The sequence below is a fragment of the Betta splendens genome, chromosome 3 (assembly GCF_900634795.4).
Source record: "Betta splendens chromosome 3, fBetSpl5.4, whole genome shotgun sequence".
Taxonomy (NCBI): domain Eukaryota; kingdom Metazoa; phylum Chordata; class Actinopteri; order Anabantiformes; family Osphronemidae; genus Betta; species Betta splendens.
In genome coordinates this window covers 4,218,193-4,235,451 of record NC_040883.2, presented here as the reverse complement: position 1 = coordinate 4,235,451, position 17,259 = coordinate 4,218,193, and the positions used below count along the sequence as shown (strand labels likewise).

At 48.7% G+C, this 17,259-nt stretch overlaps 1 protein-coding gene across 1 annotated transcript; it reads right to left on the bottom strand.

The window, feature by feature from the left end:
- Window positions 1–691: 691 nt before the first annotated feature.
- Window positions 692–3,555, bottom strand: LOC114852789 (trans-1,2-dihydrobenzene-1,2-diol dehydrogenase-like). The gene is made up of 7 exons (XM_029145431.3): window positions 3,371–3,555; window positions 2,705–2,816; window positions 2,401–2,564; window positions 2,056–2,311; window positions 1,599–1,723; window positions 1,085–1,235; window positions 692–869 (listed from the first exon to the last, which is right to left on the bottom strand). The coding sequence occupies exons 1-7, from the start codon at window positions 3,458–3,460 to the stop codon at window positions 760–762; spliced, it is 1,008 nt and encodes a 335-aa protein (XP_029001264.1). The 5' UTR covers window positions 3,461–3,555; the 3' UTR covers window positions 692–759.
- Between the last annotated feature and the right edge of the window lie 13,704 nt (window positions 3,556–17,259).

The following is a 17,259-nucleotide window of genomic DNA, read 5'->3' as shown; positions in this document are numbered from 1 at the left end:
GCTGCTCTCCGCCACAAGGTGGCGCCAGACGTCCAGGTGATGAAACCAAAGGACAGGCGAGCCCATAACTACTTGTTCCTCATCCTTTTTGGTGCTTTTTTTTCTGCTGATGCTGTTTGCATTAATAACATGTTGCTGAATTGATACAAGAATTAATGAAATATCTCACCTATTATTTAAATTCAAATGTGCACTCATTATCTAGTGTCTTCTTAACCACAGTGTGATGCTGAATTTCACGCTACATCCCAGATGTTGTGCATCGCAGCATTTACCACCATAATCGATAATAAGTAGTTATTATGATCATTTTAATGTATACTGGGAACCGGCCAATCCATGTTCCTCCTGAACTTTTCTGTTACTGTCTCTCAGTGCTTCATTTCTCCACTTGCTAGGATTAGTTTTCGACTACACCTACTGTATAGAGGACTCACCTCTATAATCTTGCATTATTATTGTATTACAGGAAGAACATGTTGATGATGGGGTTTTTTGTTACACATGTTTTTTTGTGATGTCAATTCTTTAAATAATTTTAATATTTATTATTTAATAATTAATATTCAAAATTCATCAAGTAAAATGACTTTGATGTGTATAGTAAAAATCATAAAGAAACATTGCTTGTTTTTTGCCTTTGCAATGATTACCTGTATTAGTCCTTGTTGATTAACACAGACCAGTGCAGTCAGGAGAAACTGTACTCTTTATTATTCTGGACTTTGTCCACTGAACCAGGGAAGCGTACGTTTACATTTATTGGCAGTCCTGGCTGTACACCACCCCCACCTGTCTACGAATCTCATCCTCCACCTCAGCCAGCAGCAGAGAGTCAGCGTGGGACATGACGGCACTCTGCTTCAGCCCTGCGTGGAAACAAAGAGTGAGAACACACGCACTGTACGGTTCAGGGTCTACACACGAAATATCCATCAAGGTCTGAGTGCCTCTGGCGCCACCTTGTGGTCAAAGTGCGAATAACCAGACAGTACAGAGATCTATTTAAGAATGTGAAAACGTGTTTTTGACACAATAATAAAGGTTTCTCAAAATATGGAAAAGAACTTAAACATCATCGCACCTTTCAACAGACACTGTCGCACCTCCTCTGCTTCATAGCGCATCCCTGTGCTGTTGGTGAAGTTTAGAGGCAAACAGGGTTCAGGCAGAGGATACTGAGTCTCCTTCCCGTTCACCACTAATGATGTGGGGCACCACATCGTGGAAGGGACCTAAGAATATTGAAGAGGAAAACATAAGCAAATATAAAGTTACACATATACAGTATGGTCAACATCTGCCGCAAGCACAGAATCGTGTATATTACAAATAACAGCTCAGTGAGGATTCTTAGCACAGAACAGACGAGCTTTACAAGTGCGGACTATTGACCGATTAGAATATGTCAGCAGGGACATAAAGATGAGTATAAGCAAATCCCTAATAAATCAAATATAGCTCACGTGATCTCCATAGCGGCCGCTCCACTAGGAACCCTACACTTTGTTTTACACTGAACTTTCAGCTGTGCACAGTGCAGACAGGTGCTGAATTTGAGATGCATGTGATTCTTTGTTGTTGCCGTGACGACCTACTCTGATCATTCCCTTCGTGCCCACAATGACGGCGTCGTTGGGGAGCTCCATACGCAACGAGCAGGTCAACACGGCCAGTCTGTTCTTGGAATACTTCAGAGTAGCGACCACGGTCTCGTCCACTCCTGCAGAAACATGACCCACATTTGAGAAGAATGAATGAATGAATGAATGAATGAATATATATATATATATTATATATATATATATATTATTATATATTATATATATATATATATATATATATATATATATATATCCACTCAGTAGAAACACAAACAAATTTATTTCACCTTCCATTGTTCATTGATTTAAAACATAGTTGATCGATTTGGCCTCAAGTGACACAAGATAATACTACAAACATCTCTTCTCAAATCAGGTGCAAATAAATGTAAATCCAACTCTAGTCAGTTAATGACACCCTGTGGGATCTCTATGCTCCACTTTGACTCACCCGTCTCCAGACAGACTCCTGTGGCCTGGATGCACTCCGGCTTTTCCCCGTTGTACACCATGGATATCAGCTGAATACAGTAGATGCCAAGGTCCAGGAGCGCTCCTCCGCCCAGCTCCTTCTCCACGGATCTTTGTACATGCGTCAGCGGGAAGCCAAACTCCTCCGCTCTCACCATCTTCACCTCACCCAACTCCTCCTGGGCCAGAAGCCTTCTGATCTCAATGGATGCCGGGAAGAAGCGAGTCCAGACAGCCTGGACCGAAGCACAGGAGGATTTTCATTACTGTAAGTCACATTTTTAGAAGCAGAACCCGGTGGGGTTGAGTTCTGATCCGTCCTCACCTCCATGAAGAAGACATCATTCATCTTGGCTGACGCCAGGATCTGCTGGACCTCCTTAGTGTTCATGGCCAGCGGCTTCTCACACAGCACATTCTTCTTAGCGTTGGTAAAGAGCAGACAAGCGCTCAGATGGTGGGGATGAATAACTCCGACATACACCACATCTGCACACAGTGAACTGTGTAAGTACATGTAGCAATAATGGAGAGATTCAGTGAAGTGAAAATGGAAACACAGCCACAAAACTGGAAGTTACAGAAGATGAACAGAATCCAATAATATAAAACAAGTGACTGAGACTGACCGATGGCAGGATCTCTGGCCAGCTCCTCGTAGCCGCCGTACGCTCGGGGGATGTTGTGCCTTTGAGCAAACTCCTGTGCATCCTTCAACTTACGAGCTGCCACGGCCACAACCTGTGGTTCGAATGGTTGTCACACTTTACCAGATATACAAATTAATTAGATATATACAGTATAGTCGAAGTATTTTTAACAGTGATATTTGGGTCTGCCTTTGGTTGATATATGATACAATTGAACATAAATTACGATAATAATGGATTTGGAGGTTAATTGTCCTAATTAATCATAAAACCATTTAGAAGAAGGAGCTAAATCACATACCGTAATTGAATAGTCGGTGGGCAAGACAATTTGAATGTCCGTTTATAGCGTCGTTTACGGTAAAAGGACGCCGACGCGTTTGAACGCTGTGGAATCTGACCTGCAGTTCAACGTGCGCCAGTGATTTGCAACAGCTAAACAACGCGTTATTCCCCCCGATTTTAAACACAATAAAGTGCTTCGCAAAGTTACACACAGACTGCGGACGCAACTAGACGCAGCCTATGAGTCTTGATCTATTTTTAAAACCAACAGACGGAGAGGGAAACTCTGGAGGTTAAAGCGAGGCTGTGCGCATGAATCCCGGCGTGCGTCCGCGTCTACACGTGCACTGACGCCGGTACCTGGTGCTCCTCAGCCGGAAGAGTTTTCAGAGCCACGGCGAAGTCGTGACTGATCTTCCCCGCGCCGCAGATCCCCCACCTGGTTGCCATGTTGGACGCGGAACACGCTCGATATCATCTCCGGCTATTGCGCAGCCGCAGTGGCCGCTCGCCGCCACCAGGGGGCGCCTCGGGATCAGGCCTGACGGCGCTCAGGGACGGGAGGAGGTGTGGTGACAGGACGAGCAGCATCACAGCAGTCATGTTCCTTCTCCTGCCTCTCAGTCGAGCTCCATCACTGTATTTTTGATTTGAGCCTATTAGCATTTGAATTATCACGATGTTTAGCAATCTGAAATCAACATTAACAATTAGCTTGTATTATTCTAATGATTAAAATACTTGCTTTTCAATAGCAATGCTTCATGTTTCCATTGTAAATCACTGTCATCAGTAACAGTAGGATGTACAGAAGGAAATGAGTAAACATGTTATTAAGCAGTAAAGTCATATTTAGCCTACTGCAGGGCTAAAATGGCCGTTTGGCATTCACGCGTGTCTGTCCGCGTCCGTTGAGCCCAAAGGTTGACGCCGAGCGCTAGAGCAGCGCTCTTGCTGACTCATAAAGGCGTTCCTCTGTCCTAACCTTGAGGAGCAGACAGTGCAGCCTATTTTTGTGCAGAGCGCGGGTCCGTCGCTCGGTCGGACGCCACTCAGAGGCTCCTCCTGTCCCCAACGGCGGACGGCCCGAATGAAACACGGCTTTTGCAATCAGTCCTATATTGGAGTCATCAATCACAGGTGTGACAGTGACAGCTGGGCCGGGCCGCCTCCTAATTATGGGATGGTGACACACAGCATCTTCAGCAGCTTCGTTTGTTTACATTGCGACCTGTTCGGTTCTTGGTCCAACCTAATTTCCTGTTTCAGGCACGACCCATTGCATTATATGGTGTCACATTGCTGCTAAAAATGCACGTGCTCCGGTTTTGCAGGTCATTGAGGGAGTTGCTCTCATCTCGGAGTGATGTCACTGTCCGTCCTGACTGAAACCCACTCCCACCTGTTCCCTGTTATCACCCACTGACACAGGCTGCCTCAGGCCCCTGTGGGCTCCTCTTAATCGCACCGATGACGAGCACAGGACGGCGCCCGTCTCCACTGGATGAACAGACGCTCGCAGCAGCGCAGACCGACAGTACGTGTCAAACGGGCTTTGTAAATAGCTCTGGATCCGTCTGCAGAGCCGCCAACATAAAAGCACAGTTAAACCAGAGTCAGCGGCATCGCGTTCACATCAGCTCCACTGAAGCGCGGAGTCTCTTTCTTTCAGACTCACCTTTCTTTTCAACTGATGGTTTTGGGGCTGTTCAAACAGACAAATGCACCCGTTTCCGTTCAGCGCGACCTACATTCAGCAGGCTGCGTTTCCACGGTGCCTGGCAGCGCAGCCTGGTGGTGCCGGTGACATTCGGGGGGGGTCACGCTTCAGGGAGGGGCTCCGGTGTCGTCTCCTTGTCGTTCACCAGAATGTGGAGGGCGGAAGGAAGTCCAATCACTCAAGTCATCAATCAGCAAATGCAGCTGCTTTGTCTTAATTATGATTCTAGTGAGTTAAGACTATTACTTTTCTCTTTTGTTGGATCTTTTTCTTAGTGAACTTTATTACAATCATCTGCCAAAGATTATGTTGGTTTACTGCTATGACTTAATGACTAAACATGCAGTGCATGTGCTGTAACTATGTAACCTATAATTTTCAAATACAAGGAATTATTATAGTGCAAAGGTTTTATACTGAAGAACAGCTTTTTATGCGACAATACATTTTTTAATCCCACATCCAGTTTTACATAATGAGTCTTTTTCTCCCGTGAGGATTTATTTTTTAGTTTGACATGCTAAAGCTAAAATTTTTCTGTTTCTTTCAACATTTTCATAAAAATGACATGTCGTCCACATATAGTATCTGAGGGATTATTGCTTTTTCCCGTTGGTGGTCACAGATTGGTCCTGCGTGGCATTAACCGAGCTGTGGGACCCACCGCTTGTTTCTCAGCCAGGTGCCTGATGCACAGTGGAGTTTTACCACCGGCCTCTCTGCACCCGCAGCCAGAGAAGCCATCGCCTGCACGTTTTCCCACTGTACGGGGACTTAGAGCGGCCACAGAGCTGCCGGGGGGAGGTTGGGGCTTGGTGCCTTGCTCAAAGACACTCTCCCATGCTCACGGGAGAAGAGATCACACACACACGTTTACAACAGCAAGCAGTCCCTGTGGGGCGATGAAGACTTGTTTGGGGGTCGTGCCTGTGCATCTTTAGGTCCATACTGAAGTCTACGGAACGTTCCAGGGCAACGGCTTCCCCATCGGGATGCCGTGTTGAATTAGATGGTAAGTGACAAATGAGCCAGGTGGTGCTTTAGTAAAGATTCTGAGCTGCTGGCAACTCGTGACCTTGTGGAAGGTTGTAGCTTCAAGGGAAGAAATCTCCTAAACTGTGATGCCTTGGAACCGGCGGTGCGTCGAGGGTGGGGGTGGGGGGGGGTCTCCTGCATTTATATGTTGGCGAGGCTTGATGTGTCACTTCCCTTCTGCTCCCACGTTGACGTGCCGGTAACATGCACACGTCCTGCTGTGTTGCCGAGTCGTTGCTGCTCGTACAGTAGCTCTTCTGGTTCCTATTTGCAAAGCCGGGCTGAAAAGGTTCAGTCTGGAGCCATGTGCATCACCGCTGGGGCCCTGCTCCATCGTTAACCTCCATAAACTGGAACCGCTGGAACCGGGTCAGCGCTCCGTGGCCCGCAGCCGCACGGATCGAACATCGGAGGCGCGGCGGGAGACGCTGATCAGAAACGCTGCCCGCAGAGGATGCTCACGCAGAGCATCTCTGCCGGTCAGTGGGCTGAGCTGGTAGGACTGCGTATAGGACGCATCACTCACTCACCCCTGAGCCCAATATTCACCCATTTATCCAGACAGGCGCTTGTGGAAACTCTCTGCCACCTGCCGCCAGTAGAGGACACTGTGTTTTCAGCCTAGACTTGACTTTCTCCATCAAGATCTGAGGCTTTGATGAGGCTCACTGTAAGAAATTAAATACAGGTCCGTAGGAAAACCAGGAGGGAGGCGGACTGGTTCAAGGTGAAGCAGGACTACGAGCTTAATTACACAAAGACAGTTACACAGCCAATTAAAGTCATATCTGTTCAGGACGACATGTTGACACAGTATTTGTGTGGTCATGTTGTTAGTCACCGTAGAGACTCTGTATTGAGTGGATTCAGGTGAGCTCTGAGTCCACGTTGGCCACGTCCTCGTTACCGGAGAAAAGGAATTTTATCAATGACTTTCCTCAGTGGCTGCTTTTCTTTTTTATTCCACTTCCAAATGGATTTGGGGAGCTGTGTGCCGTTGTCATAACAACAAGGTACCAGCTGGGCAATTTGTATGCAAATGGCATTGGGCTTGGCCTGATATCCCTGCCTGTACCACAGGACCTGGTTGCCATGGGAATGTCCAACTCCTGTTTGAGTAATTTTGACTTTTTTGTGTGGAGGACGCAGCTGTATTCCTCTGCTGGGGGTGTTGGGGGGGGTTACACGGTGACATCACCTTAGCTTTTCAATTTTGAATTGGTGTGAAGCAATGAATTGGTTCTGTGCTGACTCCACGCCACAGATGGGCGCATGGTCCAGAGGTTCAGGTGGTCGGACTCGGACCCAGCTGGCGTCACGTTCACTTGAAGCACGGATGCCTATAAAAACCTCCAAACCGCCCTTGACTTCACGGGCGCTGGGTTTCGCTAGGAACGGCCACAGAGTGAGCAGCCGAGCCTGCTGGGCCTGACCCAAAGATGGAGGTGGCGGTGACGAGCCAAGTCATTCTGAGGCCTGGCATGCAGGAGGAAGCCAGCGCCTCATTAATTCAGCATGGCCACAATGATTGCCTTCCACTCCCATCACTTCTCACTGTCTTTATTTGATTAAGAATTCATGCATCATCTCTCGTGTGTCCTTATTCCAGCAGGACGTGGGAGAGTGACGTCCGATGGGTCACGTGACGAGTCGCCGCCGCTTCCTTTCAGGGGCTGAATCGTTCTTGCCCGTGAAGGTGGTTGATCTCAGCAGACAGCTTTGTTTCACACACTGTCACGTCATTTCATCTTTGTATATTGCTGTCAGAAAGTGCCCCCCCACACACATACATGCACACACACGCACGCACGCACGCGCGCGCACGCACGCACACACACACACCCGCACGCACACGCGCGCACACACGCACGCACACACGCACGCACGCACCCCCACCCGCACACACACCACCACCCACACACACACACACACCCACACACACACACACACACACACACACACACACACACACCTTTGCTTTGAAGCTGAAACATACTCAACGATCACACCGAATACAAACGCTACAGAAACACTGTAAAAGGCTCAGCATCACCTGCGACCATGTTAAATTACTGCCTCGATTAAGGCTGACATGAACGGGCGTCATTCTTCTCACAGCAGGTGTCAGGGCAGTTCTGCAGAAGCCTGGACGCAGCAGCTTCAGGAGTCGTCACTCAAGGTCACGGCAGAGGACGGGCGACAGCCTCCGCCAGCGCGGGAGCTTCCAGCCATTTTGACGCGAGGCTGGGAGCAGGATGCGTCCGGGGAGGGAGAGGGAAGTGTGCAGCAAGGAGCAATAAGTCATTTTGGCAACGCCGCGGCGCGTTCGGATGTGTGGGCCGGGGGAGAGAAGTGCGATGGAGGGAGACTGAGAGCAGCCAGCAGGAGCGGGGGCCTCGGAGCCGCCCGGCATCGGGCCGGCCCTTTGAGGCTCCTATCTTTGTCAGCAGCACACGCTCACTGGGAGGCTGAGCCGTGGAGCGGGAGCAGGATGGACCCGCGCTGACTTAGCAGCCCTTCATGTGGATGCTGATGGGGGGGGGGGCACCCAGAGCCGGTGAGGCCCGGTTTCCCCACACAGATCGCCTTGGCTGGACACACACACACTGTTATTACCTGATATTTATTCCAGGTCCTTTTAAAAGGTGCTGGTCGTTCTCCACGTTCCTAGAATCAATCCTTCTGATGCAAACCAACAATTACAAAATATAAACAATGCCAGTCATTTTTCTGCAGAGAAAAATACAAGGACAGCAGCTTTAGAAAGGTGTTTTTCACGAGTACGGATGTTGTGCCGTGTTTTCTAATGGAGCTGGGACCTCTGAGGAGAGCTCTGCCCCTTTGGTGAATGTTTTATTTCTGTTCGAGTGCTAAACAAGATGTCCGGGCTATCACTGCTGTTGTTCCACCATCTCCATTAACAGGAACCCGGATCCTGGGAACGTGGGACGCACTCCCCCCGCCCGGCTCCGCTCGCGTATCGCATCAGTATCACAGAAAGTAAAAAAAACAGGCGCGTGTCCGAGTCACAGTGGAGCCACGCTGTATCGTCTGCATGAGATTGTGTGAGTCAACGTGTGACCCCCCCCCCCGCTGAGGCGAGAGCGGTAGACGTGGCGGCAGCGCAGGCACGGGACCGACACCAGCCGCCATCACCCGGCTGATAATGTCTATTTGTGTTCCAGCAGCGAGATCCATCACTGCGTCGCTGTTGGGATGGAGCATCGCGACTGGGACGTTCATGTGCAGAGCAAATGCAGAGGTTAGTGATATAGGAGTTGCCTGACGTACTCCAAAAGCTGATTAAAAGGGTTTTTAGAGAACGAGTGGCCTGCTCAAGGGCACGGAAACATCACCTGCATTTGGGTATTGAGACAAAATGTTTATATGTTTAATATATTGATACTATTGTAATTTAGGGTTTTTACAACATAACTATTAACTATTTAAGTGTCCCTTGTTGCATCAATAAGTTAACTAAATAAACTTCTTAATAGAGTTAGCCTCCGTCTCATGTCTGTCGGTCAGTCTCTCCGGCGCCTCTTCGGCCGCTCCGAAGCCATTAAGCAGTCAACACACTCGGCTGCGCTCCCCTGTTTAATTGCCTGATAGGCCTTGTGATATTTTTATCAGCATCCTGTGGCGGATCGCAGGCGAGAGGCGAAAAGCGGGAGTGTGTGGCGTCCTCACGTGTCACGCCTCGATACACCTCTGACAGGAGGAGCTGCAGGAAACCTTGTGCCTCCGTGCACCTGCATATCAAAGCGCGTGACCCCGGCTCTCAGCCTTGACACGGAGCTGAACATCCATAGCTAAATGCATCATGATAATGAGTCACGTCTCCAGAGCTCAGGATCATCGCTGGGAGTAAACTTCCCACATACTCCATGCTCCTTTATGTAAGATAGAGTGGGAGCGCAATGGGAGACTGGGATTTCGGACAGAAAGGAAAAGTCTGGTTGCAGCCAAAGCCGTGAAGGCAGCAGCAGTTTGCTAATTAGCTTAGCTTCACCGGCAGCTGTGATTTATTTTGACTCGATAAAAACTAAAGCCCTGCTCTTTCTCTTTCTTCTGTTCTAATTTTTAAACCTTGAACGCCTCGACGTGAAGCTGCTCCGCTTTTAGCGTATTTATTTTACCTGCTGCCTTTAATAAAGGACGCGTTATTCCAGAACTTCCTCTTCCCGTCCTTCCGCCTTTTCCCCCTCCGCAGACTCACCATGGCCACAGACACACTCCATCACTCGCCCATCATCTCGCAGGTCCCCCCCCCCCCCTCGCCCAGCCCCCCTCCCCCTCTCCTCTCCGCCGTGGGTCCTCTCCTTCACCGCGTCCTCCATCCATCTCGCACGCCGACACGCGCGCGCTGACATACTTTCGTCTCCCTCGCTCGCATACATGCGATTTCCCTGCTCCTCCCCGTTGTTGTTGTTCTTTCTCCGCGTTGCTCTGGGGAGTTGGCCGTGTACTGTAAGTGTCTGCTCGGACCACTGCTTCGGGCTGCACACACAAACACCAGACAATTAAATGCAATATAAATCTTGCATATTTCGCTAATGCTAAGAGTGACTCCCAGTGAAACACCTACAAAGAAAACATCATAGGTGCAGCAGCTACGAAGAACCCACTTCAAGTGAGTCATCTTTCATCCATAAATTAGTATCTGCATGCGTTATGTAAAGACTCACAGTTCAAGCTTGTAATTCTCTCCCACTTTATTTTTCAGAATAGACAGCATTAGTTACTAGTATGTGTTTGTGTTCAAGTGAGAGATTCGCATTCCCAATCAAAACAGAATGTGATCGATTCAGCGGGTGGGCAGATGTGGGCAGATGTGGGCAGATGCGTAACTCAGGCCTCCTTCCCTTCCAGGGGTTGCAGCTCTTCATCGCTGCTGGATTGAGCTGCCTCAGGTCTGATGCACAGGTGTGTGGAGCTGGGGACACATTGAATGTAATCACAGCCTCCTCTGTCGTCGAAGACTGAAACTGTGAATGACAGCGACGCTAAAAAGCTGAATGATGCGCACGCTGCATGCGACTCGGCTTTTCTCCGCAGTCGTATCGGAACCAGAGCAAATCATTTCACTGCCCTTTCCAGCAGCAGCCGAAGAAGGACCAGGCATGTTCAATAAGGAATGTCAATCAATACGCAGGTATTTCATAAGTTAGGCCGTGTAGCCATTGTGTTAAACCTAATTGATTTTGCTCCAGGTCGCTCCTCTCCCGCCTCGTGTGCCCCCTCTCATTTTGGCTCCACTGCCTCTTCGTCGTCTCCTCCTCCTCCTCCTCCTCCTCCGCCCTCTCTCTGTGAATGTGCCGCGGATTTAGTCCTTTAAGCCTCATGGTGAGATCTCTCTCTGACTCTTAAGCACAATGAAGGTGGTCAGTGACAGGGAATCATATGTTCGGCACAAGAACAAAATCCTTGAGGCTTCCACTGTACGAGGGTCAAACCGTCACTGACTCTGGATTTCCTCAGCGCTGATCTATGTCACCGCTCCCTTGGGCGCTGTGACATAACATTACAGACCACTTGGCATAAGGACGATTGCATTATATATTTGCTTTCGGATCTGCTGCCGCGTGCGTTCCATCTGCTACCTGGCCGACGGTGAAGCTTAGAAACGCGGCGCAGGCGCTGGAGTGTGTGACAGCTGTCGCGTCACGCGTTTCATATGATAAGTGCTTAATTGGATGCTCCTCACCTCGGAGGATTATCCTAATAGGCTCTTCTGGTTTGCTCCAATCGTCTCCAGCGTGAGCGCGGAGGCCGCTCGCACCAGTGGGCTCCGTCCTCCTCCCCCACCAGCGGCGAGGGCGCTCATTTGCAGGTGAGACCGAGCATGGAGATCAGCTGGGCCAGCGTGACGTTCAGGCTAAATCTGAAACGGCTCCTCTTCCCCGTTGCCCTGCAAGACTGATTCTGTTCACAGACGGGCTCTTCTGCAAAATTGTAATTACAGGAGCCAGCGATGGCACTTCAAACCATCTTAATTATTGTGAACAATGGCTCGTCCTGCACTGGTGTAATTAAGCCGTTCTGCCATACGCTGGCTGATCATTTGTTTCTGGCTCCCTTAGATCTTCACGGCCGACTTCGACTCCCACGGACATTATTTCATCACAAACGATGCTGCTACTGCTATTTTTTTGGTTGCATGGCTGATGATAAGACAATATCGGGGCGTGTGTGTCCCGAGGGAACCACAGCAGAAGCTAAAGCCCATGGAGGCAGTCAATCAAGATGCTCCAGTGTGACGCCTGGCAATGGATTAGTGCAAGGCCCTTTACCGTCAGAACCTAAACCCACATGATTTATGGTATGGTCGCCCTGCTCTGCTTTCTTTGCCTAGTTCAAAGGATGAGTGCGGCAGCAAAGTGCTCAAGGGCGCAGGCTAATATGATAAACAGGGAACAGAGGCTGCAAGCTGGAGGGGGGTGGGGGTTATAGCTGAGCCTTCTGCCGTTTACAGTGAAGAAGTGAGCGGTTCTGTGTGCTGAGGGATGCGGCGTTTGCTGCTAAAGGAGGGATGAGGGACGCGAGGAAGTGAGATCTTCCTCAGCGCTTAGTGGGAGGAGGAGGAGGAGGAGGAGGTGCTGGACGATGGGATTGCATGGCTCACCAGTCACGGAGGATTAGAGCGGCTAAATAAGATAATGGCGTTCTGCTGTTTTTTAAATGAGTTCATCATCCCCTGAACTATACAGCCGACTAATATATAGAGAGATTTATTTTGTTTCTTTACTGCGTTATGCTTGTTGGGAAGAAAAACGCGATCAGCTTACTGCCCAGCATCTACAGCATCTCACCAAACATCGCTCTCCTTTGAATGAGAATCCAAAATACCCAGTCGTGTAGTTTCCTCTCATGCAAATCAGTTAAGCGCAGTGAGGGTCATATTTTGGAAATTGCATTTTGGAATTAATCTCTGCAATTCAATCGCAAGGATCAATTTGATAAAGAGTATTTAAACATTTTAGGACCGTTGCAAGACAGATTGAGGCCTGGCCCGGTCAGAGAGAGGCGGGTGGCTGGCTTCCGGCTCTCAGGGTTTGTCTGGAGGGAGATTGGCTGCGCTCAGAAACGGCCTTTTACGAGCGACTGTTAGCAGATGGCAGCCTGACAACTTGAGCTGCATGTTCTTGTGTTGACATCACAGTGGGGTCACAGCTCAAGGCAGGACATCGTCACATCAACGTCTGTTGCTCTTAGCTCCGATTAACACTCGTCTGATGATCCGGACAGCTAGCAAAGGTTAAAACACAGTGGCGGCTATGCTCCACTGCAGTGTGAATGGAATATATGCAGTATATTGTATCTGCCAAATCTAAACTGGGCATTTTAGCTTCGAACACCATCAACTGTTTGGCCTCAGCCTAAACAGCGAAGGACTGGTTCAACCTGCCATTGCATCCGGACCTGCGTGAAACCTGAGGCCGGACAATAATATATAGAAAAATACCATCTTATAGTATTACTGTAATAACTAACTGTCTAAAAGCACACACTCGTACAAATGATTTACTGCGACATGAAAGAGTCAGCAGCAGTTTGACACATTTAACTACGTCATGCGACTGGACTCTGAGCCTAAATTCTCACCTTTGCTGTCGCTCACGTCTCCCGCATGCAGTTGGTCATTTTGTCAGCACTTTCCAATACAACTAAGTAGGGCACATATGGCCCATTTCTGACTATCACAATTTCCCAGCAAGGGGAGGGAAGGAGCGAGTGCAAGTCTAGAACGTTTGTGTGTGTGTGTGTGTGTGTGTGTGTGTGTGTGTGTGTGTGTGTGTGTGTGTGTGTGTGTTGGCGGAGCAAAAGAAAGTCAGGGAGGGGACATCAGGTTGGCAACCTGTGGCCATCGTTCTGATGTTATCCATGCGTATGCTTTCATGAACTTAATCCTGAGAGACACACACACACACACACACACACACACACACACACACACACACACACACACACACACACACACACACACACACACACACGCTGCCAGAAACAGCAAACTGTCAGCCATGCGCATCAAAAGCTGGAGCGCTGCAAACTTGGCATTTGGACAATATTTGCGAACAAACTGGCAGATGTCAAAAGGCTTTGACGGCAGGGTTTTAGAGGGAAAAAACGCTAATACGGATGTGCTGTAGTTACTGTGTATGTTTCTGAGTGCTCTGGGCACGGGGCTGCCAGAAAATGGAGCGCTCGGCCTGCGTGCAATGAGAGCGAGAAGATCTGGAAGGGAGACCCGTTATCTCCAAGCAAGTTACGAGAACTGGAGGAACCAAACAGAAAGCAGAAACCAGAACGGCTGCGTCTCATGGAGCCAAATGATGTAATGACCAAGTCTGAGCCGCCGGTTCGCTTTGGGAGCTAGAAAGTATGTGAGAAGCCTGAGACACAGACATATCCAGCGTGCGAACCCTGAGCCCTGGAGGGTAATGGTAGGATTAATTACTGTTGAGTTTGACCCAAGGAGAAATGGAGCAGATTATCCCAGATGCTGCAGAGGAGGGCATTAGTGTCGGTCGTCCCTCTATGGCGGCGGAGACGCGGCCACTTCAGCTGTGAGGACGTCGCCGCTCATACGGACCCGGACCCGGAAGCGGGCGCCGCGGTGCCGCCGGGTCGGCCGTCCGCCGGTCCGGCTCCTGGTCTTTGGCAGGCGGGCGACTGAGGAGGAGAATAATGCGCAATTACAACAGACAGGCTAAAACAAAGCCCTTCACTTTCAATGAGTTCCTCTCTGGGAGGGGAAGGTTACCTCAAGGGGGAATTCTAATGAAGCAGATGGCTGAGTGCTCACAGGGGCAGATGCAGAATGTCCTCCTTTTTACAGTCTGCCAACATTTCCAGCTTTCTGAGGAGCTTCACCTGTCTCTTGACCGCTCTTTGTATCCGTCTGGGAGCGAGTGTGTGTGTGTGTGTGTATCTCAGATGAAAGGGAAAAAAACAACAAGAATATCAAATTCATGGCTTCCTGCACGTTTGCAGAAGGATGCAAACGCGTACAATAGAATTGGTGTCAGGATGCCGAGTATGAGAGGAGCGACGCACAAACACAATACAGACTGCAGGCAGGTCTTACTGATGGTTTATTCTATACCGTTTCATTTCAGCCAGTGTGTGTGCTTATCGACAGTTCAGTCCCAGCCTCACCCGCTTCACACAAACCGTGAGCCACAGTTACCGAGTGTGTGGTTGTCGCGGGACACAGCAATGTCCCTTCAATCCACATCCAGTCACACCAGGACGGTACAGTTCCCTTATTGCTTTTTCCCACAGTTCCCATAGTGAAATGCAGAAAAGAAGGATATCCGTCAAAATACGGTCCACCCCAAATGGTTGTGTGTCCTCATAGGAAGTGTTGAACCAGTCACTGCCTTCAACGGAGCATCGTTTAACAAAAAGCATCCGACTCCTACGCTGCACCAGAGTGGAGCGATTTCACCATGAGAATGTCCCCCTGTTACAAACTGTACATACACATGGTTTGGTGAACATTGCTTATCGTTGTCTGTTATGCCGATGACATCACTTATTAAGAGAGGCTAAAATAAAGGCAGAAACATGAGTAGGTCCTATGGAAATGTAGGAATCTCCGTAAGTACCATGTCGTCGTTATGCTCCCAACATCAGATTAGGTGGAATTATAGAACATAGATCAGCAAATGAAAGACAGCTTCGAGAAGCAGCATTTTGTTTTTTTGTTTTTTAAATTTAAACCCTCATCTTGCCAAATATAGCATGAATGTGCACTTTGTGTCCGCCGCCCCCCGACACTAATCCAGCGAAGAGCAGCCTCACCTTTGGCTGCAACGCAGGATTTTCTGATCAGCCGCAACCAAGAGCGAAGCACAGACTGTGTCTTTTCAGAACCAAACCCCTGCTACTGGGTTTTACAGTCATCACATTACGGAACCAAGTCCAATTCTGTATATGAGCCAAGGGAGGAAAGTCTGCGAGCCGCGCCTCGACCCTGAAAGAGGTCACGGGGAACTTTAAGCGTGACCTTACGAGAACTCCACCGTTGCATCATTTTGCTGAACTAGGTCAGAACCAGGTTACGTTACCCAACACTGAATAGCATTACTCCTGCCTTATTCCAGCTTATTGGAGAGGCTGAAAAAGAGGTTTTCAGCAACATGATAAACAGAAGCTTTTACCACATGTACCCATGTTCATACCGCATCCAATCACTCTGAGGCCTATTGACATACAGAACACCTGATGCCCGCGCTTGTGTATGAAATAAATTGAGTGTTTGTCGACGGGTAGAAGTTTGTGGTCATGAATGAATAACAAGGGCCTCCGACAAAAAAAAAAAAAACAACCTTTCCTCCCTGGAGAAATTGCAGGTTCGATTCCACTGCTGCTACATCTAATCCTCAATCACGGCAAATGATTTCATTAGCGTGCATCGCTGATTCACGGGCTCATATTCACAGGCGAAGAGGGCGACGGGAGGAGAGGGAGCGAGAGGAGGAGGCGAAATTGGAAGCGCTCCAAACGGAAAGTGAGACTGCTGAGTTACAGAAACAGCCATGGATTGGAAACAGTATTAAGATGTCATGTGAAGCTCAGCTCAGGCTGTATGAAGGGTGTGGGGGGGGGGGGGGGGGGGGGGTCTTACAAAACTGCTGGCTGCTTCATAACACATCTAGCTAGGGCCAAGTGCAGGGGGGAGCCAGGTACTGCAGGAAGAGAAAAGATTAATAACATCTGTCAGGCTTTATTAATTTATGCAAATTTTCCTTTTTATCCCAAAATACACAGTTTCATTCTCAAGACTAGGTAGCCCTGACCTAGATTCGGCTCAGTTAAAATGGAGCAGCCATTTCATAGCGGAGCATGAATGAATACCTTACCAGCTCAAACCACCAACATGTCAGACGTTCTCGCCCTAATTATTGAAGGAGTGCCTGGCTCACTGGCAGCTACCGCGGTCCTTCAGCTGCCCGTTGCTGCTCTCCTCTTGTTCTCAAACAGTCGTTTTGTTCCCATCTTTAGACGGGTGACACAGGGAGACATCATGAGAACAGTTCCCAGTGCGAGCGAGTGAGTCACCATTGTTTTTTTTAATTTGCTCCTCTCGAAAGACACAAAGTTTTAAAGCCTCCGTATCTAATTCCCAGCTGATTCCACCAAAAAAAAAAAAAAAAAGAAAACACAATCTCTATACTACAATTGCTATGGCTGCAGCAAGTAGTCTGGGAGGATGGAAACAGCAAATCCCCTTCAGAGTAAACACGGCTGTCAGGTGAAAATTTTGGTACTCCAATTTTGGTTCTTTTCATGCCTTTACTAGGAATGAAGGATTACATGGTCTTCTGTGAGTCGAGAAAATTTCATGACCCTAAGGATAATGAATTCCCTTTTCATTTCCATTACATAATTTCAAAGCTGCACGGTCATCAATCAAAAACAGTTTTTTTACCCAGTTTCCTACAAACAGCAGATTTCTTGTATAAAAATTGGATCTTGAAAAGGT